Raw genomic sequence first — 25,000 nt, forward strand, 5'->3', positions numbered from 1 at the left:
TTGCATAAAATAATCGACACACACACACACACACACGAAACAACGACGTACCTATCTTGGAAACACACACGAACAAAGACACCCACATGCATGCATACTGTTGGGTGGGTGGGTGGGGGGGGTGTCCAAAAATATCCCACCGAGGAGAGAAAGGGGGGATCCTCAGAGCTCCTATTAATTTTACTATCGACTGCACTAGGCGAAATAATAATGACACTGGTACTAATACTAATATTAATACCAACATCAAAGCGAAAATGACACTAATAACGTAAACAATTACCATGGCCATTCTTTTGGTTTCATTAAAAAAATTGCCAAAATCACTAAACAAGTAAACCAGACCAAGAGAACAAAAACACCGATAATAAACAAACAAAACGAAATAATAAGTAAAATAAAATAGAGAAATGATTACATATCATAACATAAAATAGAGGAATTATTACATATAACATAACCCCCTGCCTCCCCCCCCCCCCCTATCGACGGCTGGCATTAGGGGCGGCCGCTGATTGGTTGCTGCATGATCCGCTTACTCGCACCAGCTCAGGCGCCAGCTAGAGTCGTTTTCAAAGAGAAAAATATGGGAGCATCGCCTTTACGGGCGTCTACGAAATACCCCCCGCACCACACACACACTGCCCAACCCCCTCCACTCCCTCCGAGGTCTTGGGTCTTTTCGGCGAGAGATCTTCCCTCCCATTCCCTATACGCAGGCATATGCAGAATCATACCATGAATACATACTACACGCTGATACACATGCAGATAGACAGATGAACTGACAGATGGATAGCTGGATAGATATAACGACACGAAAAGTAGATAGATGGATGGATAGACAGGTACCCTTTTCACACAGCCCCTTTCTCTCCCTCCGTCAATCCCTTCCCCGGTCTCTTCTCCCCAGGGCGCCCCTTCGACTCTCCGCCAAACAGGTTAATGACCCGCTCCGAAAGCTAATTACCTTTGGCATCTCTCGCTCGTGCCGATCGCGGTCGAAACACGCGAGTTCGGTTCGCGTCCGCACGGAGCGGCCGAGGAGGCTGCCAGGTACCCAGGTAGAAAGGGGGGGGGGGTAGCGAGGGAGGGGTCGGAGGAGACAAGAGAAAAATAAGATAAGATGAGAGAGAAGAGGAGAAAAGAGGAGTGAGGGGAGGAAAGGGAGAACAAAGAGGAAGATAGAGGAGAAAAGAGGAGCGGTGAGGGGAGGAAAGGGAGAACAAAGAGGAAGATAGAGAAGAAAAATAATGAAAATAACCAGGGAGGGAGCGCCTGTATCACTTTTCTGAAGTGGAAAGAAGAGAGACGACCTAAAGCAGCACGCAATCGGGCAAAAGAGCGAAGAAAAGAAAGCTGGAAGAAAGGCAGAAGCTATTCGATTCGGAAAGTAATTAGCACGAGTAAGTCCGCCTTGCCTCCTCCATATTTCGCCCCCTCCTTCCGCCCCTAATCCGACGCCCACATAAAAGGCTCCGAGCAAACGAGGCAGCAATTCCTTAACCAGATCTATAACGACGTAAGGGAGGGAGAGGATCGGGAAAGCTAAAGGGAGAGAGGAGGAGAAAATGAGGGGGTAAAGAGAGAGAGAGGGAGATGGGAGGAGAGCGAATAGAGAGGCGGGGTAATCAACAGTGAAAGAGAGAAAGTGGAGTGGAGAGAAGAGGAAGAGAAGGGAAGGGCTGGATAAGGTAAGAACGGGATTGGGGAGAGGAGTGTGAGAGGATGAAAGGAAGGAAGGGATGAGGAGGAAAAGGAGGAAAAGAAGAAGGAGGAGGAGGAGGAGGAAAATAAGGAGGAGGAGGAGGAGGAAAATAAGGAGGAGGAGGAGGAAAATAAGGAGGAGGAGGAGGAAAATAAGGAGGAGGAGGAGGAGGAGGAAAATAAGGAGGAGGAGGAGGAGGAGGAAAATAAGGAGGAGGAGGAGGAGGAGGAAAATAAGGAGGAGGAGGAGGAAAAGAAGGAGGAGGAGGAGGAAAAGAAGGAGGAGGAGGAGGAAAAGAAGGAGGAGGAGGAGGAAAAGAAGGAGGAGGAGGAGGAAAAGAAGGAGGAGGAGGAGGAAAAGAAGGAGGAGGAGGAGGAAAAGAAGGAGGAGGAGGAGGAAAAGAAGAAGGAGGAGGAGGAAAAGAAGAAGGAGGAGGAGGAAAAGAAGAAGGAGGAGGAGGAAAAGAAGAAGGAGGAGGAGGAAAAGAAGAAGGAGGAGGAGGAGGAGGAGGAGGAGGAAAAGGAGAAGGAGAAGAAGAAGAAGGAGGAGGAGGAGGAGGAGGAGGAGGAGGAGGAGGAGGAGGAGGAGGAGGAGGAGGAGGAGGAGGAGGAGGAGGAGGGTGCCCTACGGGAAGCCCGTATCTGCTTTCCCCGCCTCCGCACTGCTGCTTCGTCCCACATGACCCAATAAGCCTCGTGACCTCTTTCGTTTTACTTGACCTTGCCATTCCCCCCTCCGTCCCCTCTCTCTGATCACCCTCCGGGTCCTCCGCCATCACCTCCCGCCCCGGCCCTTTTTGTCTATTGCTCCGGGAGTGGCAGGTGTCCAGAGAAGCTTTGGCTGCAACTTCAAAGCCACTTAAACAACGGATGGGGAGGGGAGGGGAGGGGAGGGGAGGGAGGGAGAGGGAGAGAGGAAGGGAGGGAGGGAGGGAGGGAGGGAGGGAGGGAGAGAGAGAGAGAGAGAGAGAGAGAGAGAGAGAGAGAGAGAGAGAGAGAGAGAGAGAGAGAGAGAGAGAGAGAGAGAGAGAGAGAGAGAGAGAGAGGAGAGAGAGGAGGAGAGGGAGGGAGGAGGGAGGGAGGGAGGGAGGGAGGGAGGGAGACAGAGAGAGAGAGAGAGAGAGAGAGAGAGAGAGAGAGAGAGAGAGAGAGAGAGAGAGAGAGAGAGAGAGAGAGAGAGAGAGAGAGAGAGAGAGAGAGAGAGAGAGTCGGCGTCTGACAACACCAATCCACGCACGGCTTTCCCTCTCCCAATTCATACTGACATGCTTTTGCACGCAACTACAACGCGACAGCAGCAGCGACCGGGAAGGTGAAAGATCAGGAAATGCAAAAGTAAATGAATAAATAAATAAATAAATGAATAAATAACATTTGAAAAAAAATTGCAAAGAAGGAGAAGGTGGAAATAGATAAATACAAGCAAAGGATAAATAAATACATACATACATCCTCGGACACTGCAGATACACACAAACACGAAAATCCTTTAAAGTTAGGTAAAAATGACGCTCTCTCCCTCACCCTCTTTGTATTTCTCTTTCTCTTTCTCTCTCTCTCTCATATATCTATATATACGTATATACTTACATATACGCGTGTGTGTGTGTGTGTGTGTGTGTGTGTGTGTGTGTGTGTGTGTGTGTGTGTGTGTGTGTGTGTGTGTGTGTGTGTGTGTGTGCGTGTGTGTGTGTGCGTGCGTGTGCGTGTGCGTGTGCGTGTGCGTGTGCGTGTGCGTGTGCGTGTGCGTGTGCGTGTGCGTGTGCGTGTGCGTGTGCGTGTGTGCGTGTGCGTGTGCGTGAGCATGTACGTGTACGTGTACGTGTACGTGTGCGTGAGCATGTACGTGTACGTGTGCGTGTAAGTTTGAGTGTGAATGTGAGTGTGCTTATGTGTGTGCGTGCTCATATGTGCATGTATGTATGTATGTATGTATGTATGTATGTATGTATGTATGTATGTATGTATGTATGTATGTATGTATGTATGTATGTATGTATGTATGTATGTATGTATGTACGTGCGTATGTATGTATGCATAGTCCCTAACTGCTGATTTGACTCATATTTTTTCTCCATCTCGATGGTGTGCAAAACCATCCGCATTCAGCAAAAACGTTACTTCTGAAGCCGACTTTCCCCCGCGCCGGCGACACCGTCAGGGCTGGATACTGTCCATGCGGCCACTCTATCCTTGGCGTTCAGCGCAGTACTCAATAGGACACTGAATAAGGCTCTGTGTTTATATATTTGCTCAACTGCAAGCTGATGTAAGTGTATGTTGTGCATGCACGTATGTATGTACATATATAGTCTCGGCTGTCTAATTCTATTTCTAGACGTGCTAATCTCTGTAATCATCGCAAACTGGGAGATCATTAAGTGGAACGCAGCATGTTCGCGCCAATCATGCAATACACCGGCAATGGCTGCCTGACACAAGCTAATTACGCGAGCAACTTTGGTGAACTAATAACTAACCCCTCTTCCGCCTCCTCCCTTCCTCCCTTAACCCCCCTCCCTCTCTTTCATTCATTTATTCTTTCTCTCATTATTTCAAGCAAATGCCATTCGCACGCACAGAGGGAGTCCCTTACTTCTGTTTGCAGGCAGCCAAACGATCGCTAACATAAACAAACAACCAACCAAATAAATCAATCTTAAAAATCCCACCAGCGGCGCCTTCGCCTATTCCTGGGCTGCCCATCACCCATCAGGCGTCCCCGGGCAAGCCCATCACCGCCCCGCGAGAGCGGCGTCGCTTGGCTCCTGCTGTCACTCCAGCCGATGTCCAATTTCCTCGGAGGCGGCCGGCCACGCCGCCGACAGACACCGATGCCTCCCAGACCCGAGGCACCGCTGGCGCGGAGGTCACGCAAGGTGAAACTAGTCCTATCTTTACTTTTTCCTATTTCCTTGTGTCTCAATTCGCTCCTTTTGTTCTTCCAACATCTCTCTATAAACATTACCATTTTCATCTACATCTGTTTTTCTTTCTCTCCACGTTTGCTATACCTCCCCCTCCCATCCCTCGTTCTATTGCTTCTACTCCAGCCTATGCTATGTAATATGATACAACACCATCCTTCTTCTGATTAGCATCTAAACACATACAAAGGATCATTCCTTTTATCCACGCCACCACCACCTCCACCTCCATCTCCATCTCCTCCACCTCCATCTCCTCCACCTCCTTTAGCTTCTAATCTTCAACTTGGCCTTTTACGCACAAGTCATAACCAAAATAACGAACCACAAGACAAATAAACACACGAATCTCGAAAGTTCACTTCCCAAAGCTCAGCCCACACGTGCAAACAGCCCTTGCTTCCATAACTGAGATTAAGCAAATAAACACATATAAATAAAAACAAATACTGTACACCGGGTCAATATCAACTCATTCATGCAAGATTTGCTCATGCAACAATAGTCATTAATGATTAAAATATGAATAGACAATAAAGAGAAAGGACATTTTTATACTTTGGATGGTAATTCCGTCCCGAATTAATTCACTACATTACCATTACGCTGCGTCATCAAACCTTACATATAAACGTAAAAGAGTTTGAAAAGTACCAACTTCAGGAACTTAATTAACTGCCAAAATTTACGTTACTACCGCTCTACTGTCACGTACTAAAATGGTATATATATAAATCCATGGGAACAGATGAAACTCCGATCCACAAGCTAAAAATAAACGCGTGCAGTCCCGGTGCTAAAATAAAAGCACTCCCGATAACATTTTGCAGTGTCACGTCCATCAGTCGAAGTCAATCGCCCAACAAACGTGAGCCTCAATATCATTAATAATACTAACACAATAAAAAAAAAAGGTTGGCTGCATTTATGAAATGTTTACTATACACAGTCGAAATCGGGGTTTTGTAAGCGTAGATTTAATGCTCTGGATATACTCAGTTAACCGCGGGTTTCTGTCCGTAGAGTTATCGTTCTTTCTGAAGGCTCTCGAGGTTCTTTCTGCCACTACTTTATTAGAAATGCTATCTCTCTCCCCCCCCCCCTTCCCTTTCGATCTCTGAGAGAGAGGGTCAAGGGGAGAAACGAAAGGGCAAGGTGGGAAGGGGAAGGGGAGGGGGTTGGGGGGAAGGGGACGGGGTTGGGGGGAAGGGGAGGGGGAAGGGAATAGGGGGAAGGGGATGGGGGGAAAGGGGGTGAGAAGGAGGAAAGGGAAGAGGTGGAGGGAAGGCCGGGGGAGGGAAGAGGTATCAACAAGATTCCTTTTTTGGTGCGAAACAAAAGCTTCAATTGTGCGAGCAGGCGAGTGCGACTGCACTAGGACCATCGACCTCCTAAGATCCCTCCTCCCGCCTTGCGGCTTTTCACCTTATTATAATTATAATATATATTTATGATTATTACTATTATCATTATCATTATTATCATCATTATTATTATTATTTCTGATTACCTCTTTTTACTATAATTCTCTAATATTTTACTTCTATAATATTCATTGTCACCCTTCCTCCTCCTCCTCCTTCCCTCCTCTGTTTCTCTCACCTTTCCCTGAACCCCTTTCCTCCCCTCCCCTCTCCTTTCCTTTTTCTCTCCTCCATCACCTCTCCCCTACTCCCCTCCCCCCAGGGTCCAGCAACAGTGCCTGAAGTGCGGCGTCGGTGAGCGCCGTTGGTCGATAGCCTGATCATCAAGCCACAAAACCCCTATTACGAAGCCCGCCATTGTTGGAGCCGCCTCCCTCCCCTGCCACTCCTGCCGGACTGTCTCGTGCGGTGCCCCTTCACCACGGGCAATATTGAAACGATCACTCTCCGAAGTTCTCTGCATTTCTGCGTCACTTTGTTGGCACCACAACTAGCAATTTTTCCTCGACATGCAGTCACCACACCCCGGCCACGCTTCAAACTATAGGGACGCCTCTGCCATCCTTCCATGCTGGTGCTTCAATCACATAATGCCTACAGCTGGCACCACACATGGCACTTTCGCGTTACCTTGCGCTCCTGGCATTGGCCTCACCCCTTTTGGATCGAGATATTCTCGTGCCTCTTGCTGACACCTGCGGGGAATTTGCACCTCGCTTCACGAGACAGCCTCGCCTCTCCTCGGCTCCGATTCGGTCACCTCAAGGAGTTACTCTTATCTTTTTCATCTTCGGCTCTTCTTCCACTTCTTCCCCTCCTTTCCTCTCCTCTCCTCCTCTATTTCTTCTTCCCATCATCTTCCTTCTATCCTCAACTACCCTGCCCACTCCCCCGGCTGAGATCGCCGCCTGCCCAGCCTCCGCGGCGCCTTTCGCTCTCCGCGCCGGGCGAGGACGCCAGGTAATCGCCTTGCTCGCCCTCCGGAGCCCCTCGCAAGTACCGACCCTGTCTCAGTACCACCCCCAAGACAATTATTTTCGTCATTTTCTCCCTTTTACTATAATCCTACCTACCACCTCTTTCCCTCCCTCCCTGCCACCCTTTTCTACTTTCTACCCTCCCCTTATCTTCCTATATCTCCACTTTCTTACTTCACCTCTCACTCCCTTTTCTTTCCTCCTGTATCACACACTTGCTCTTTCTCCGTCCTTCCTCTCTATTTCTACTTTATCTCACCTCTCTCCCTCCTTCTCCCCTCCTCTCCTCCCAACTCCCCCCTCCCCTCCCTCCCCCTCTTCCTCTCACCCTCCCCTCCCCCCCTTCCCTACCCCAATCTTACTTCCGCTGACTCAACGCCTCTCGGAGCCTTCGCGAGGATGCAAACGGCAGACCTTTCGGGAATCAATTATTCCACTTCTCATCTCGAAATTCACTCACCCTTTCAGTCATTCATCTGTTCTCCTTTCCACATTTCATTTCCTCGTTGATCAATACGGCAATCGTTGTTGATGTTAATAAAATAACAATAACAACAACAATAATAACACAACAACAATAATGATAATAATACTTATAAAACAATAAAACCAATAATCATAATGTGAATGTGAATGTGAATGTGAATGTGAATGTGAATGTGAATGTTAAAAATAATAATAACAATAATAATAATAATAATAATAATAATAATAATAATAATAATAATAATAATAATAATAATAATAACAACAACCATAACAATAATGATAAAAAAAAAACAATAACGATAACGATAATGATATAAAAATAACAACAATAATAATAATAACAATATTACCACTAATAATAATATCAACAACAATAACAAACTATGAAGATGATGATGATAATATTAATACCAATTCACTTCATGATGACAATGAACATAACATGATGAAAACAGCCTTCAATGTCTCCATAAAACACAGAGAGAGAGAGGGGGGAGGGAGGAAGGGAGGGAGGGAGGGAGGGAGGGAGGGGGGGAGGGAGGAAGGGAGGGAGGGAGGGAGGGGGGGAGGGAGGGAGGGGAGGGGGGAGGGAGAGGGGGAGGGTGGAGGGAGGGAGGGAGGGAGGGAGAGAAAGAAAAAGAGAAAGAGAGAGCAAAAGACAGAGAGAGCAAAAGACAGAGAGAGCAAAAGACAGAGAGAGAGAGAGAGAGAGAGAGAGAGAGAGAGAGAGAGAGAGAGAGAGAGAGAGAGAGAGAGAGAGAGAGAGAGAGAGAGAGAGAGAGAGAGAGAGAGAGAGAGCAGGAAAAAAGGGGAAAGGCGTGCGCTCAAGGCCCCGCGTGTGTTCATCTCCGAGATGATCTTGATAGCGTTAATAGCAGAGCGGAGGCGATGGCGTCGATAGGAAGGCGAAGGAAGGCGGCGGTAATTATGGCAATTATGATGATAGCTAAGTGTACAGACAAACACATAAATACCGAAGACAGACGTTGAATGATGGAAAATACCTTTTGCACGTGAGAAGGGAGAGGATGGGACGGGAAGGGGAGGGGGAAGAGGGGGGAAACCGGAAGGGGGGAGTAGAGGGAAACCGGGAGGGGGACAGGAACAGGGGAGGGGGACGAGGAGCAGGAAAGGAGAGGGGGAGGTAGGGGGTAAGAGGGGGTAGGGGCGGGTAAGAGGGGGAGGTAGGGTGTAAGAGGGGGTAGGGGAGGGTAAGAGGGGGAGGTAGGTGGTAAGAGGGGGAGGTAGGGGGTAAGAGGGGGAGGTAGGGGGTAAGAGGGGGTAGGGGAGAGTAAGAGGGGGAGGTAGGGTGTAAGATGGGGTAGGGGAGGGTAAGAGGGGGTTAGGGACGGGTAAGAGGGGGGTAAGGGAGGGTAAGAGGGAGGAGGCAAAGGAGAGGTGAAGAAAATGAAGGAGAAAGAAGAAAGTAAGAGGAGAAGGAGTAACTAACCTCGGAAAGGAATGAGAGGGACAGGGAGAGGGAGAGAGAGAGGGAGAGAGAGAGGGAGAGGGAGGGAGAGAGAGAGAGAGAGAGAGAGAGAGAGAGAGAGAGAGAGAGAGAGAGAGAGAGAGAGAGAGAGAGAGAGAGAGAGAGAGAGAGAGAGAGAGAGAGAGAATAAAAGAAAAAACGAAAGAGACTCGAACAGATAAGCGACGCCCAGAGAAAATGCAAAAGCGTGACGCGGGTCAACCAGGATGAAAATGCAATCCGTCCGCCATCCAGAGGTTTCGTTTCTTTTGCATAACTAATCCTGCCTAAAAAAAATCCCCCTTCCCCCTCCGGTTTCCAGCCACTATCCCCTCCCCTCCCCTCCCCGAGCTGACGGAGGGAAAGGTGTCAGTCCTCCTGACAGACGCTGATAAGAGGCGGCTGATGTTCAACGCCAGCCGACTCTAACTTCATTAAAACTCTTTTTTTCTTTTCTTTTCAAAGTCTCAAAAGGAGGAAAAAAGAAAATTATTTTTACTTTGAAAACTTTGTCGTTGTCAGCAATTTATAAAGGACGGGCTTGTGTAATAACATTCACATTTATAAAGAAAAGATATTGGAAAAGGTAGTAAAAATGGCAAGGACACAGAAAAGCCACATCCATGAATAATGAGGAAAAACTCATGAATACTAATGAGGAATCGTTGCGGATAAAAGGAATTTATAAATGAGAGATATGAAAGAAGGAAACTCTTTCCATCACACACAATTTCGGAATTATACATGAAAACAGTAGGAAGTGGAAAGCAATTATTTTTTATCATGAAAAGAAAACGCAAATATGACTTTGAATCTCTTCATCAGCGCTCTTGCGCGCGGCCACAGCTCCCTCGTGCCAGCGCGGCGCCCTTGCTCTGGACAATGGCTTCCAGCACAAGATGCAAATGCTAAACAAAATCAATCAATATCTATCTAACTAGCTAGCTTGGTCTCCCTTTCTCCTGTTCTCTCATGCTCACTTTCCCTCTCTCCTGTTCTCTCATGCTCCCTCTCCCTCTCTCCTGTTCTCTCTTGTTCTTTCTGCCTGTATTCTGTTTTCCTCCTCGCCCTTCCTTTCTCCTTCTGCCCCCCCCCCCCTTCTCCCTCTCGCCCCTTTCTCCCTCTCTCTCCATTTCCCTCCCTTTTTCCCCGTCGCTCCCTCCTAAAACCAAGTCATTAAAGCGTGCAACCCTTGCCTCATCACTCTACTCAATAGCCGTCAATCAGAGCCGCTGTTTGAATGTGGTCATCCGATCCCAGTTATGAGGCCAGACATGTTCGTGAGGCAATCAAACTCAGAATCATTTGTCACAATATGCAAATTTTCCTGTCCATTAAAACAATGACGCTCTTATTGGCCGGAGTACATGGACGTGCCTAGTGAGTTGGGCAATATATAAAAGCATAAAAGATCAAAAGTTAGAAAAAGATTGGGAGAGGAAAGGAAAGGAAAGGAAACGAAACGAAGTGAAATGAAACAAAAAGAAATGAAAGGAAAGGGTGAGGGAGTGGGAGTGGGAGTGGTAGTGGGAGTGGGAGTGGGAGTGGGAGTGGTAGGGGGAGGGGGAGGGGGAGAGGGAAAGGGGAAGGGAAAGGGACAGAAGCTGTCGTAGATGCAGCGGGAGAGGAAGAGGAAACGAGGCAGAAAGTAGAAGAGGAAAATGAAAGCGACAGAGCTAAGGCTCGAAAGCACGAAGGCCTAAAGAGAGGAGCGAAGCCTAAGGACCACAAGAAGGTCACTCGCCAACCCTGAATGTCCGTTTCACCAATAATTCAGCCCTGGCATTCTCTCTCGATGAGCTCTTGGGATGAAAGGTGAGGAAGAGATGGGGAAGGCTAGGGGGTGGGGGGGAGGGAAGGGAATGGGGGAGAGATATGGGGTACATGACTGACGAGTGAATGGGACGGGAGGTGAAGGACAGGGGGGAGGAGGGATGAAGGAAAGAATAGGAAGGAAGGAAGGAAGGAAGGAAGGAAGGAAGGAAGGAAGGAAGGAAGGAAGGAAGGAAGGAAGGAAGGAAGGAAGGAAGGAAGGAAGGAAGGAAGGAAGAAGGAAGGAAGGAAGGAACGAAGGAAGGCAGGAGCGAACGAATGAAGGAGAGTAGATAAAGGAAAAGGACAAAGAGCAGACAATCTCAAGAGAGAGGGACAGCGAGAAACAAGGGAAAGTAAGGAAACACGAGATGAAAACCAACAATGGGAAAGCGAAGAAAGATGGAGAGGAAAAAGATAGCATTGCCACCATCTGCCTCGAATTTGTCATTAATGACTTCCCTTTCTAGCCGTCTCCTTCTCCCTTTCTACGTCCCTCCTCCTGCCCCCCTTATGCTTCCTCCTTGCGCTCCTCCCCCCCGCCCCCCGTCCCCGAATCTCCCTCTGCCCCCTCCCCCGCCGTCCACCCCGTACCCGCTTCATATTTAATCCCAGTCTCATCTCGGCCTGATCTCCTTTCCTTATATGGCTTATCCAACTCCGTCATCAGGGGCTGTGCAAGGCGGAGGAGGGGGGGGGAGCCCGGGGGTGCGGGGGGCTGAGAGGGATGGTGGAGGGGCCAAAAATACACCTCCATACCCATACGGTTCAGTATCAAGCCTTAGAGTCCGGGCCGATCAGCCACAGATGCGAAAACCTGTTGGAAGCGACGATCAATATCTGATCAACGAGGTTAGGTAGCCTAGGTGAGGGGGGGGGGGGCGGCGGGGGAGGGGAACGGAAGGGGGGGGGGGTAGGCTGGCCCCCACTTGGCCCTCCAATAATCACCCGCGTTCCTCGTGCACCTACGACGAGGCTCGGCGTTTCTCTCGGCTTCCGTCGTGCTCTTTGACCTCGCCTCGCCTCGCCTCGCACGCCGCGCTTGCAATCGAGTCCGTGGCAATTCGTGCTCGCCTCTTTACTTGGGTAAAACTGCGTCTTTTTTTTTTCTCTATTCAGAAAATATAAGATACGCTGACAATCTCTAATCTACATTTCCTTTCATTCCATCTCATTCCCCGTTCGACTGACGTATTATTGCATTATTTTTCCATTCTACCCTTTATTTGGCATTTCATATCCTAGATAGTTTCTTAATCAGTCAAACCTAAGAAAGAAAAAGTCCAATAACCCGCGGCAGCTGGACGGCAGGGATTCAGAGCTATTAATCAAATGTGCTTCAGTAATCAATAAACTCCTTCATTCCATTTAACGTTTGCAAATTCTGAGTCCGTTATAACAATATAGGCATTGTCGTTTTCTATGAAATTCTCTAACGCAAGGCAGCCAATTTCTAAAACCAGCATCCCGAGTCTACGGGGATGCTCTCCGCGTTTCGCTTCCTTTCGGATTATATCTCTACTCCAGATTTCCTGAACTCTTTATGACTCGATTCTTAAACGCAAAGACACATGCCATTATGCATCATGCTTCTTTTTCTAAGCCTAAGGTTCATATTCACGGGCCTACCTACCAACTTCCAAAACGCTGACTTTGGCCTATGCAAAACAGAAGAGCTTACACTTCCTAGATGCTAACATTCATGTCTACACAGTAACTGGCTGAATATACATTTACAGAATGATGGCACAATAAATCATCAATATGACGGGTATTGGCTTTCAACTAGAAAAAGAGATGTGGAGAAAGACATTCAATAATAAGACGACGAAAGGCTAAACTAAAACAATGCGTTATGGAGCAAGTATAAAAAAAAAAAAGAAAAAAAAAAAAAGAAAAAAAAAAGACTTCAATCTTTTACAAAATACACAAAAAATACATTAATTATCAGCAACAAAGTGAAAAACACCGCTATGCTAAAAATAAAGAAGTAAATACACACATCATTCACACACTACTTCTTCCTTTCATTAAAGCTGAAATCGACCAGAAACTTTAAAAATTGGTATCTTATTCCAGATCTTTGTTCCAGCAAAAGCCAGAGAAACCTGGCATCTTTTAAAACGCAAGTGCCACTCTTATTTCGAACTCCCACGCGCATCGCTTTCATACATGTCATTCCAAGATAAGAACAGACGCCTGAAACACTCATTCATTTCCTTTGAAAATCTTTGGGTCATTTAGTAAGAATCTTCGGGTCATACAACTAGCAGTGGTTTATGAATGACTAATCTTACAGCTTTTTTGACTGAATCCCCTAACCCACTTCCAGACAAAATATTCTAGTACATTATATACCTTTTTCATCGAGTGTAACTAGCAAGAACCCATGTGTCTTATGCAATACTAATATAATTTTAAACCAATTCCATCTTAACGTTTTACTCGTTCGATAAAAAGGACGCCAGACATGATGAATTTAGGAGGCCGCTAAACGTTTCCAGTAACTACACTGATATCGTATCCTCAAAAAAATCTAGCATAATCAGATGCACGCGAATATCTTGCTCCCCATTTTACACACATTGGATCAACATGCTTTCCAGTAAAACAGAGCACGGCGACACGCTCACACTGCATAAAGCCAATATACGAACGAAATATTATCATCCAGATGTTTGCCCTCATGCGACTCCAATGTATGTATTTTCACTTGGAAACGATAAATAGATAAAAACACGCACAAGTAAAGAAAAACAAACTGGCCATCACTATCCTTCGTGGAAAATCGAGTTATTATGCAAATCAGACTCTCTCTGTTGACTGCCTTACCTCGAGTCCTTTTACTAGTTGTTTGTACTGTTTCAACCCTGCCTGTCTCATTCTCTCTGGATTTGCTTTGCTTCATAATAAATATTTTCTCGTCCTTCTCTGGTCATCGATCTACCGTGTTTACATATCCTTCTATTATTTTTGGTTTGCTTACATCATTAACTCTGAATTCGTAGGATATAAACCCTAAATTTTCTACAAAAATATGAAGGCAACAAATATGGAAGACGTTTTGGAAAATCCCTTTTGGCGCGCGGATCTGAAATGTGCCAACAGGTGGGGCGGCAATTGCCATGGAAGAGCACGAGGTCACGAAACAGAAGCAGTGGGGAAGGAGACAAAAATTAAAGTTAAAGAAGAAAATTGGTAGTTTCATTTTGTCCTTACCGTTATCGTTATCAATTTGATCGTTATGTAAGTCTGCGGGAGGAAAAGGGTTAAGGGGAGTGAGAAGGCTTGGGGAAAGAAAATAAAAAAAAGGCGAGTGAGGTGGAGAGAAAGGTGGGAGGGAGAAAAGTAAGAAAGATGAAGAGGAGGGAGAGGTGGGCGGGAAGGATGAAGGGGGAGAAGAGGTGGGCGGGAGGGAGAACGAGAGGGGAGAGGTGGGCGAGGCAATATGCCATCATCGAAACCCACTCAGGGAAACCCCCTTTCAGCCGCTGCTTCGTGATCCAGCACCGCCTGCGGGGATCAAAGACTGCTGGGCCTTCTGGTCCCATGCCCCCTCCCCCTCCCCCTCCCCCTCCCTGTCTCTCTTCTCTTTCTATCCCCTGCAGACCGTCCCCTCCCCTCCCCTCCCCTCCCCTCCACACTCCCATTAAGGATTGGGAAGAGGGGTGGAGGGAGGGTGTGCGTGGAAGAGGGGATGAGGAAGGGGAGGGGACGAGGGGCATAGGAGGGGAACCTTGCAAAGCACCCCCCCCCCCCACCTCCCACCATCTACACGCACACAGTCCCACGATTGCAATCTGTCGCATGATGGATATGGAGGGGGGGGGGGGGCACGACTGATATGGGATCGAGACCGACAGAAAGAGAACAAAGGAGAGAGATACTGAGAAAACAACATTTATTTCCCTCCCTTGTTGCACCTTCCTTAATCTCCTCGTAACTGAGCGAGGGAAAGATGAGGCCAGACAAGTACGCTACGAGAACTGGCTCCACGTACAGGCTACGACCAGGTACTTGAATGTAATTGCCTGAATACAATTTGATGCATATCTACACTTGTAAACCGTACAACACACATTCTGTCTGTGTGTTGTACGTGTTATTTTTCAGTTGTAAATAATTAATAGAAACACAATCATATACAACCAACTATCACACAAGTAGAATAAAATGAACCAAGACTACTGACCGGGTCCGAGCTCGATGAGGAAGGGCAGCCTGTCGGGCAAGAAGTGCGGGTCGCGTGGGCGCTGGTGCTCGTGGGCGTCGCCACCAGGGCCGCCCCCGCCGCCCATGCCCTTGATGGGCTTCTTCTTCCTCTTTCGCGGTCCCGTAATCCGCAGGGCGTCGCCGCACGTGGAACATGATGGACCCTGAGGGAGAAGGAAACGAGCGTTAGGCTGTGACAATCTATAAAACATGGAAGTCAATGTGCAAGAAATAAAGCAAACAATCAAATCATGTCACAATGGTTACACACGCATACATATACATATATATACATATATGTATACATATATACATATATATATATGTATACATATATACATATATATATGTTTACATATATACATATATATATATACACACCATATATACATATATATATATATATACACACCATATATACATATATATATATATATACACACCATATATACATATATATATATACACACCATATATACATATATATATATATATACACACCATATATACATATATATATATATACACACCATATATATATATATATATATATATATATATATATATATATATATATAGAAACACATATATATACATATATACACATATATGTATACATATATATACATATGTGTATATATATATATATATATATATATATATATATATATATATACATACACACACAAACACACATATATATATACACACACTCAAATGGTTCAAAACAACGCATGCCCTCCCTAGACCCCATAAAATCTATCCAAATCCAACATAGGATAAAAAAGACAAATCAAATGATAAGCATCCCTCCCCCAGAAGTGCAGACGGAACGCCACGATAAGACACGAAACGGCGCGGCTCTCGGCTTCGGCTTGCACCCGCCCCTGACGCCGCGCCGAGCCATGCGCTTCGTCGCGGGCGGCTCTGCCTCAAGAAGCTAAGGCTCTAGATTCTCTGTCTTCTATAGTGTGCCCGGTGACCAAGGGCAGTACGAGGGGCATTCTCTGCATGCCTAAATACACCGGACCTGTTCGTACAAACGCGGGATCTACCAAAACGAGTAAATACCAAGTTAAGGCAGGTTACATTTTACCAACTCCAAAGGCGTAAACACACATGACTTGAAACAAACAAACACCTGCACAGGTAAACGCAGTCATAAGTGTGCAAACTTCTATGCAGTTGACGAGCGAGTAGCAAGACGGGCGATTCGGCAAAATGGGCGAGCAGGCAAGACGGGCGAGCGAGTGCATCCCGGGGCCTCGACGGAGTCTGAACACTTAATCTCCTCGGAAGAAAAAAAATCGCCTACGTAATCGACTCTGGGTTTTCTCTGAGCACATAAATACAGGGAGGGAGGACAGGACAGACGGAGAGAGGGAGGCAGAGAGGGAGATGGAGAGGAGGAGGAGGAGGGAGTTAGAGGTAGAGAGAGGGAGAAGAAGTGAGGAAGCGCGTGAGTGAGAGCGAGTGCTTGTAAGTCTACGTCCATGTGTGTGCAGAGGAAATCACTACCTCTTATAACCCAATCTCCCTTATGCTAAACAGGTTCCAATTCAATGTCGCCATGGCAACGCAAAACAAACATGTATGGTGGGTAAGTAATGAATCTTAAGAAGGTAAAAGAGAATGAGGATGAATAAAAGACGACGACGAAGAACAAGTAGGAGGAAGGGGAGCAGGAGAGGGAGGAGGAGGAGGATGGGGAAAGGGAGGAGGGGAGGAAGAGGAAGGGGAGGAAGAAGGAAGGGAAAAGAGAAAGAGAAGGGGGAAGAGAAGGAGGAGCAGGAGGAGCAGGAGGAGCAGGAGGAGCAGGAGGAGCAGGAGGAGCAGGAGGAGCAGGAGGAGCAGGATGAGCAGGAGGAGCAGGAGGAGGAGGAGGAGGAGGAGGAGGAGGAGGAGGAGGAGGAGGAGGAGGAGGAGGAGAAGGGAGAGGAGGAAGGAGGAGGAAGAAGAGGAGGAGGAAGGGAGGAAAGAGGAGGAAGGAGAAGGAAGAAGGAAGGGTGGTGGAAAGAAAGAAGAAGAGAGGAAGAGGTAAGAGTGAGGAGGAGAGGAGAAGAGGAGGAGAAGAGGAAGAAAAGAAGGAGAGGAGGAAAGGAGGAAGAAGAGAAAAGGAAAGGAAAGAGAAGAGGAAGAGAAGGAGAAGGAAAGAAGGAAAAGGAGCAGCAGAAGAGGGAGGTGAGGACAGCGAACAGGCAAAGGAAGAAGGGGAGGATGGGGAAGAGATGCAGAATGAACAGGGAGAAGAAATGGTTACGATTTTCGAAGAAAGTGATTTCGAAAAGGTAGACGATCAGAAATGGAGGAGTAATAAGAAACGGCAAAGTGGAACAGAACAGGTGGAAGAGGACAAAGACCGGGAGAGACAACGCCGCCTTTAACACAATCAAATATTTATCAACAATGAAACGGCGCTCACGTTCACAAAAGGAAAAAAAATACACAAAGATGATTGCTACATTGGCGAAACAGAATACATTATAAACCAAACACGCAGGAAAAAAAACATACAACAATAACCGTATTTACTTGCCAAGACGCCCGATCCATCCTACCCCCACCCCACGCCTACTACACGCCCTCCCGCTTCTCTACCGCCCTTTCGTAACCATGGCAACGGTCTATAAACACGCGAATGGCCATGGGAAACAATAACGTCCAAGGTATATGAAATCTGATAAATAAAAAGGAAAATCCTATCAACACATATATATTCCAATTAGTTTCATCTCTATCTGTGAATTTAATTTAAGTGATCAATGAAGAGTAATTACTGCTCTATATAGCGCTCGTAGCTGTAGTGGCAATAGCAGGAGTATTAGCAGCTGTAGTAATATAAGTAGACATCCGAATCGTAGAACCTGTTGCTCAATCAGAGATTAAGATTACGGCAATACCCCCCCCCCCCCCCAGTTCTGAAGAAACAAGCTAGGTCACTCCACCACGCAGGGCTCGAGGAAGTTGCGTACGAAAAGACAATGTGCTCTATAGATGTTTTGGTGGGCGTCACCTTCCCTTCTCGCTTCTTCGAGCAGCTCCCCTGTGCTTGAGAGGAACTCGCTCGCCATGCCTTCAGACTAGCTCTCTCTGGCATGCGTTAGCCTAGCGCCGTAGAAGACCGAAGACCAGAGAGGAAATGCAGGGCGAAGTACGTAATGGCTATAAAGGGTGCGCCAGAGACCGATCACTCGTGTTGCAGGAGACTGCCCTGTTCAAGGATAAGCTTCTGCCCTTGTGGTACTGTGTGGGTTTTGGGAATGTCCCCTGCCGGATCATCATCAACAATGGTCAAGTTTGGGGTGGGAGTTGTAAAATGACAATAGTAGAAGTTGTACCAGCAATAGTAGTAGCAGTAATAAAAATAGTATTAGCATTAGTAGCAGTAGTGATAGTAAAGTAGTGGCAGTATTAATAACAAGACTACTCGTAACAACAACTCTGCAATAACTAATCAAATAACAGCATGCGAGTTAATGACAGTTCCTAAACACATGAAAATAGAACGAAAATCCGTTCCCAAAAGACAGACACACGCCCAGAGAAAAAGATTCAACTTGGAAAATGTCATATGAAGACGAGAGGCAGCACCGAAGACTGCCAAGTTAATTACAAAGACGGACGCGTAGCTTGTCTCATCCACACCCGTCTCCCTCTCACCCTCTGTCTTTCTGTCTGTCTATTTGCCAGACTGTTTGTCGGTCTGCAGGCCTCTGACACTGAATTTGCGTATGTCTCTCCATCCTTTTCTCCATCTCTCTCGCCTGTATCCTTCCATCTCCCACCCACGATCTCTTGCCCTCCCTTAGATCGCCTCTACCACTCCCCATCCCCTCACCCACACCATCCCCCAAGCCGATGCTCTCCAATCACTCCATCCCTCAATAGCCTTCTTCCCCCTTCCCCCATACCCCTCCCCCGGCCCAGACCTTGAGCTCAGATTCCATTTACACAAACAATTCCCGCGTAATTATTCCCCTCTCTCCGTGTCCATCACTTTTTATTGCGTCTCCTCTCCTCACGTCACTTCGCCGAAAAGGAAATGAAGGGATGAGGTTAATGCTCAGGTGTGGATGACGCTCAGGGAGCATGTCGCAGGGAAAAGGAGGAGGGGAGAGGACGAGGGCGGAGGGAGGAGGGGGCGGGGAGAAGAGAAGGGAGGAGGGGGCGGGGAGAAGAGAAGGGAGGAGGGGGCGGGGAGAAGAGAAGGGATAAGAGGGCGGGGAGAGAAAGGATAAGGGGGCGAGAGGAAAAGGGAGGAGGGGGCGAGGAGAGAAGGGAGGAGGGGGCGAGGAGAAAAGGGAGGAGAGGGGCGGGAAGAAGAGGGAGGGAGGTGGGAGAGGTTGAGGAGGGAGGAATTGAGGAAGATAGAGAGAGGGAAGGCGGGGAAGAAGGATATTTAGGAATAAAGGAAAAGGAACGGAGAGAGGAAGAAAGAAAAGAGAGGGAGAGGGAAAGAGAGGGAAAGGAGAGGAAGAGGGAAAGAGAGGCAGGGAGGTAGATGGAGAAGTAGTTAAAGGGAAGAATATTGATGAAATGGAAAGAGGGAAAGGGAGAGGGAGAAAGGGGAAGGAGAGAAAAAATATATATAAACAGAAAAAGTAAAACAATTATATCAGTATATCCTCCAGCACCCTACATATACACACATCTAGCTTTTCGTTCGCCCTAACAAACGGAAGCAGGACAAAGGCACATGCAGGAGTTCTCATACAATTGACCATTTAAAAAAAAAAATCGTCATTTACCCGGAAAAGTTTTTTTTGTTTACTATCATACATGGCCTGTATTTTTCCAGTATCGTCTTTCCTCCCCCCACCCCCTTAGTCCTCCACTCGTACCCCAATGCCCCCACTTTGGCGATTCTTGTTACAGCAGCCACTTGTTGCCATCATCCCCTCCGCCAGCCACGCCTTCTCTCTACTACCCATTCCTCTCGTTTCTTCCCTTCCGCTCCCCTTCCATTCCCACATTTGTTTTATTCTCTCCTTCTCTCTTAACCCCCCCCCTCTCCCCAAACACACCTAATCTCTCCCTCCGCCCCCTCATCTCCCTCACCCCCCTACCCCTCCCAACCCTCTCCCCCCCATAAGTTATTGGGGGAAATAATTGCCATTGCCGCCGCACCGCGACCTCAACGGCGGCGCAAGTTCCCCGCCATTAGGGAAATTGGAAGGCAGTGCACGGAGACGGCGGAACGAAGGTCATTTTTTCGCTCTCTCCGCTTTGCCTTCCACACGTGTCTTTCGAGGGATGAATGGGGGGGGAAGGCCTGGCAGGGAAGGACAGGACAGGAGTGGACGGCAGGAGGAGGAGTCGGGTCGGCGAGGGTGCTATTAAATATAGATTCCACACTTCGGAAGGGTTCGCTCCACGCCGTTCATAAGCGAGGGAGGAGATGGAGACGAACGAAATGCCAGTCTCGCTCACGCTGTCGCTCTTGCACACACAAAAAAACACACACATACATCAACCCCCCCCCCCCCCCCATCCTATCCCTTCCCTCAACCGTCTTCGCCTTGAAGGTCACCATCGCCTTTCACTTATTGATCCTTTATGTGTAGTACCAACAACCTTCACTCCCCCCGCCCCACCACTCTTCCCTTCGTCTCCCTCCTCCCGCCCCCACCTTCGTCCTCCCCCCTCCCTCCCCCTCCCCCTCTCCTCCAGCTTTTGGCTTCGTCGCTTCCTAATGGAAATTGATGGTAACTATCATTAAAATGCAGTCCACGCCATTTCTCTCGCTCTATCGCTCTTCCTTGCGAGAAACCTTTCATTTCCTATACATCCACCTACTGAATCTCTCTCTCTCTCTCTCTCTCTCTCTCTCTCTCTCTCTCTCTCTCTCTCTCTCTCTCTCTCTCTCTCTCTCTCTCTCTCTCTCTCTCTCTCTCTCTCTCTCATTATAATATATATATATATATATATATATATATATATATATATGGGATGGGAGAGAAAAGCAACAAAAGTAAAAAAAAAAAAAGGGGGGAAGAGATGAGACGAAGAAAGGAGAGAAGAGAAGAGAAGCAAGGAAAAGAGGACGAGACGAGGAAAGAGATGAAAAGCGCTCGAGTGGGCGAGCATCTCCCACGCCGTCCTCGCGTATCGCTCGCAGGGACCATCAATGACTCGCCACTGATAAACAAGAGCGAAATAATTCCACCCAATAACATACGGAGAGTAAATCATACACATAAAACAAGCGAATGGACGCTACGCCCCAAATATAAAGAGAAATCGAACTAAGCAGCTACGATCAATAAACTATTGTAGCCCAAACAACTTACAAAATTACAAACGAGTTTCCCGAATGGCACGATAATCACCCACGCTTCTTAAAGGGTTCCCTACACACATACATATCAAACGTGCGTGCGTATGTGATACACAAAATTTATAATATATAATACAAACTAAAAGGATAAATACATATATATATAAACAAAATTAAAAGTTTATACAAAGACACACACATACATACATACGTACCAACATATAAATGTGCTGATGACTAATGCCCATGGTGTGTTATTGATGCACAAAAAGACTTATAATGCATAAAGAGATGTAGATATACATAAATAAAGCATAACAATAACAACAAGAATGATAATAACAATAATAATAATGATAATAATAATAGTAACAATAATAATAACATTAATAATAAAAAATACGATTTTAATCATAATGATAATCATAATCACAATGAAAGTATAATCATATTGATAATGATAATGAATCATAATAATAATAATAACCATACTGATAATGATAATCAATCATAACCATAATCATAATAATCATATTAATAATCATAATGATAATTATACTAATCATAATCATAATAATAACAATAATCATACTAATCATAATCATAATCATAATAATGGTAATAATAATCATAATCATAATAATGGTAACAACAACAACAACAACAACAACAACAAAAACAACAACAACAACAATAATATTAATAATAATAATAATAATGATAATCATACTAATCATAATCATAATCGTAATCATAATAACAATAAAGATAATAAAAAAAAAATAATAATAACAACAACAATGAAAACAACTACAGTAATAATGATACTAATAATAACAACGACATTGAAGACGACAATAAAATAATAATAAAAATAAAATAATATAATATAAATAATAATACCATTATCAACAATATGCATAAATATGGTGGTGGCGGCGGTGGGTGACCATGATGATGATGATAATAACAATAACAATAATAATATCAACAATAATAATAATGGTGACAATATTATAATTATAATTATAATTATTATAATTATAATAATAATAATAATAATAATAATAATAATAATAATAATAATAATAATAATATTAATAATAATAATAATAATAATAATAATAATAATAATAATAATAATAATAATAATAACAATAATAATAATAACAATAATAATAATACAATAATAATATCAAAATACAAATAATAATAAAATAATAATATCAAAATACAAATAATAATAATAACATAAACAGTACTGATAATTTAGGATGAGACCCGAGAACTATCACCATCTCCTTAGCCATGATAACCCTAACCCTAACCCCCGACGCCGCCGCACTCGGGCCGCGGAGCAAGGACGCGCGACTCGAGCAACAGCAGCAGCAACTTACAGCGAGGCGGAGGCGGAGGCGCAGGAGGAGGAGGGGGAGGAGGAAGAGGTAGAGGAGGCGAAGCAGCGATCACATCTCCTCCGGCGTCTCACTGGCGGTCACCGGGTTAAACCAAACCTGCCCCTCGTGCTGGCCCGCGAGCGCGCCCGCCCCGCCGACGACGCCAAGCAAGGGAGGCCACACGGACGACATAAGGACAGGAACCCAACGACAGGCACGCGCAAGCAGATACGAGTTGAGCTAATCACACAGGGAGTGCCAACATATGGACTACAGACAGATGCCCCGACTTCTACAGGAGACGACTAGCTTTGAAGTGTACTACGAAGCACAGGGGAGAGAAAGAGGAGGCGAATACGAGCGAATACGAAACAAGAAGGCAATACAAGGACAAAGAAGTGAAGGGCTGGCTAACAGATACAGAATTTAATCAGGTGTACTGAGAGACACGACTCAAACGCACGGAGAAAGAAGCAGAGAAAAGGAAAGGAGAAAAGCGAAGGGAAATAGGATGCGGGAAGGAAATGGGGAGAAAGAAGAGGATATGGGCGTGCCGAAGTGATGGAAGGATCGGCGTGGGCGGCTCGGGGAGCGGACGTGAAGGTAGTGCTCACGACGGCGGTCCGAGAGGTTGTGGCAGGGATGGCACACGCGGGCCCGACCCCCCTGCCCGCCCCCGGCCTGTCCCCACGGCGCCCCTCTGTCTCCAACCTGCTCACCTGCCAGAGGACATCTGCGCCGCTCCCGGACACATCGCCTCGCCGCGTTCTCGGCGAGGCGAACGCACGAAAGCGTGACGGCAAAAGTCTTCCTGAGGAGGATCGACTTCGCTTTGCCTCGCCACCATGGCAACAACGACGGTAGAAAGGAAGGGAGTGCAAGATACAGGGCGCATTATGAAACTGCACTATATATTAAGAGAAAAGAGAGCGTTCCCCGAAACACAATGTAAATTCAATCTTTCATCTTTTGAGTCTTTAAAGAAACTATCCAAAAGAAACACCACAAAGTGCAGCCACGGAGAAACTCAACATCCGAACATTATATCGAGCCGAACACAAAAATCATAACCGACGGCGAGTTTCAATTGAAAGGTGTAATTGAAGAAGGCGAAGTTAATCAAAGTCAATTTGAACTTTCATTCGAAGCTAATTTGCGTCCGAACAGCCAATCAGCGAATTCCCGCCACGAAACGCCTGCGGCTCCAACGTAGCGTATGTCTCCAAAACGCCGTCAGGATGCCTACTTTCCCATCGCCTCGGAGTGCAGAAGCCAGCGATGCTCATGAGGGCGGAGGGCGAGGAGCCATGCCGCGCCGCCCAGGGTGCTTGACCTCCTGCAGGTCTATGTGATATAAACAATCGACGATTTCCAAAAAGCAATGCTGGGCTCTCTAGTTTCATCTCTCTCCTCTCTCTACTCATACTTTATCATAGAACGCATTATCTCCATAAACTATTCCATTTTCATATTTCCATCAAAACTAGAATGCAAGGACACTTGCAGATCCAACAAACAAGGTCATCATTTAGATTACGTCGGCTAATGCAATATCTCACTCTCCTAAGAGGGTGGCTTAACTCTACGGAGAGGGCGCGCCACGTTTCACTTATTCTGAAGGATTCTACACGAAGTTACTTAAGCGCACGCGCACAGTAATGCACATACATGACAAATGATGTATATATTTTACAAACACATACACAAATAATATTATATATATATGTATATGTATATGTGTGTGTGTGTGTGTGTGTGTGTGTGTGTGTGTGTGTGTGTGTGTGTGTGTGTGTGTGTGTGTGTGTGTGTGTGTGTGTGTGTAGTATATGTATATTATATATATTTCATTTATATATTATATACATCATATATATATATATTTTTTTTTTTCTAAGTACACATCATATATTTTTTTCTTCTAAATCTACATTATATATACACATCATATATATATATATATATATATATATATATATATATATATATATATATATATATAAAACATACATATATATATATAAATACATATACATATAAATACATGTGCATGTACATGTACACGTACATGTATATATGTATATATATGTATATGTATGTAAGTATATACACATATATATACATAAACATTAACATGTGCATGTACATGTACATGTATGTATGAATGTCTGTACGTATACATATACATAGATGTGTGTATAAGTGCATGTATATGTATATATATATGTATATATACATACATATATATGTATATCTGTATATATGTACATAGGTATACATATTTATGCAAATACATACATATACATGTATGT

General features: G+C 45.7%; 1 protein-coding gene across 1 annotated transcript in view; it reads right to left on the bottom strand.

Annotated features, from left to right (window-relative positions):
* LOC125044858 (afadin-like) overlaps nt 1–25,000 on the bottom strand; it is a 146,307-nt gene that overhangs the window by 10,810 nt on the left and 110,497 nt on the right. Inside the window, exons 8-10 of the mRNA XM_047641820.1 lie at nt 14,998–15,181; nt 11,754–11,916; nt 11,400–11,523 (exon numbers count right to left, since the gene is read on the bottom strand). Of these exons, the coding sequence (XP_047497776.1) occupies nt 11,400–11,523; nt 11,754–11,916; nt 14,998–15,181 (471 nt within the window). The remainder of the gene's footprint in view (nt 1–11,399; nt 11,524–11,753; nt 11,917–14,997; nt 15,182–25,000) is intronic.

This window comes from Penaeus chinensis, chromosome 36 (assembly GCF_019202785.1).
Source record: "Penaeus chinensis breed Huanghai No. 1 chromosome 36, ASM1920278v2, whole genome shotgun sequence".
Classification (NCBI taxonomy): Eukaryota; Metazoa; Arthropoda; class Malacostraca; order Decapoda; family Penaeidae; genus Penaeus; species Penaeus chinensis.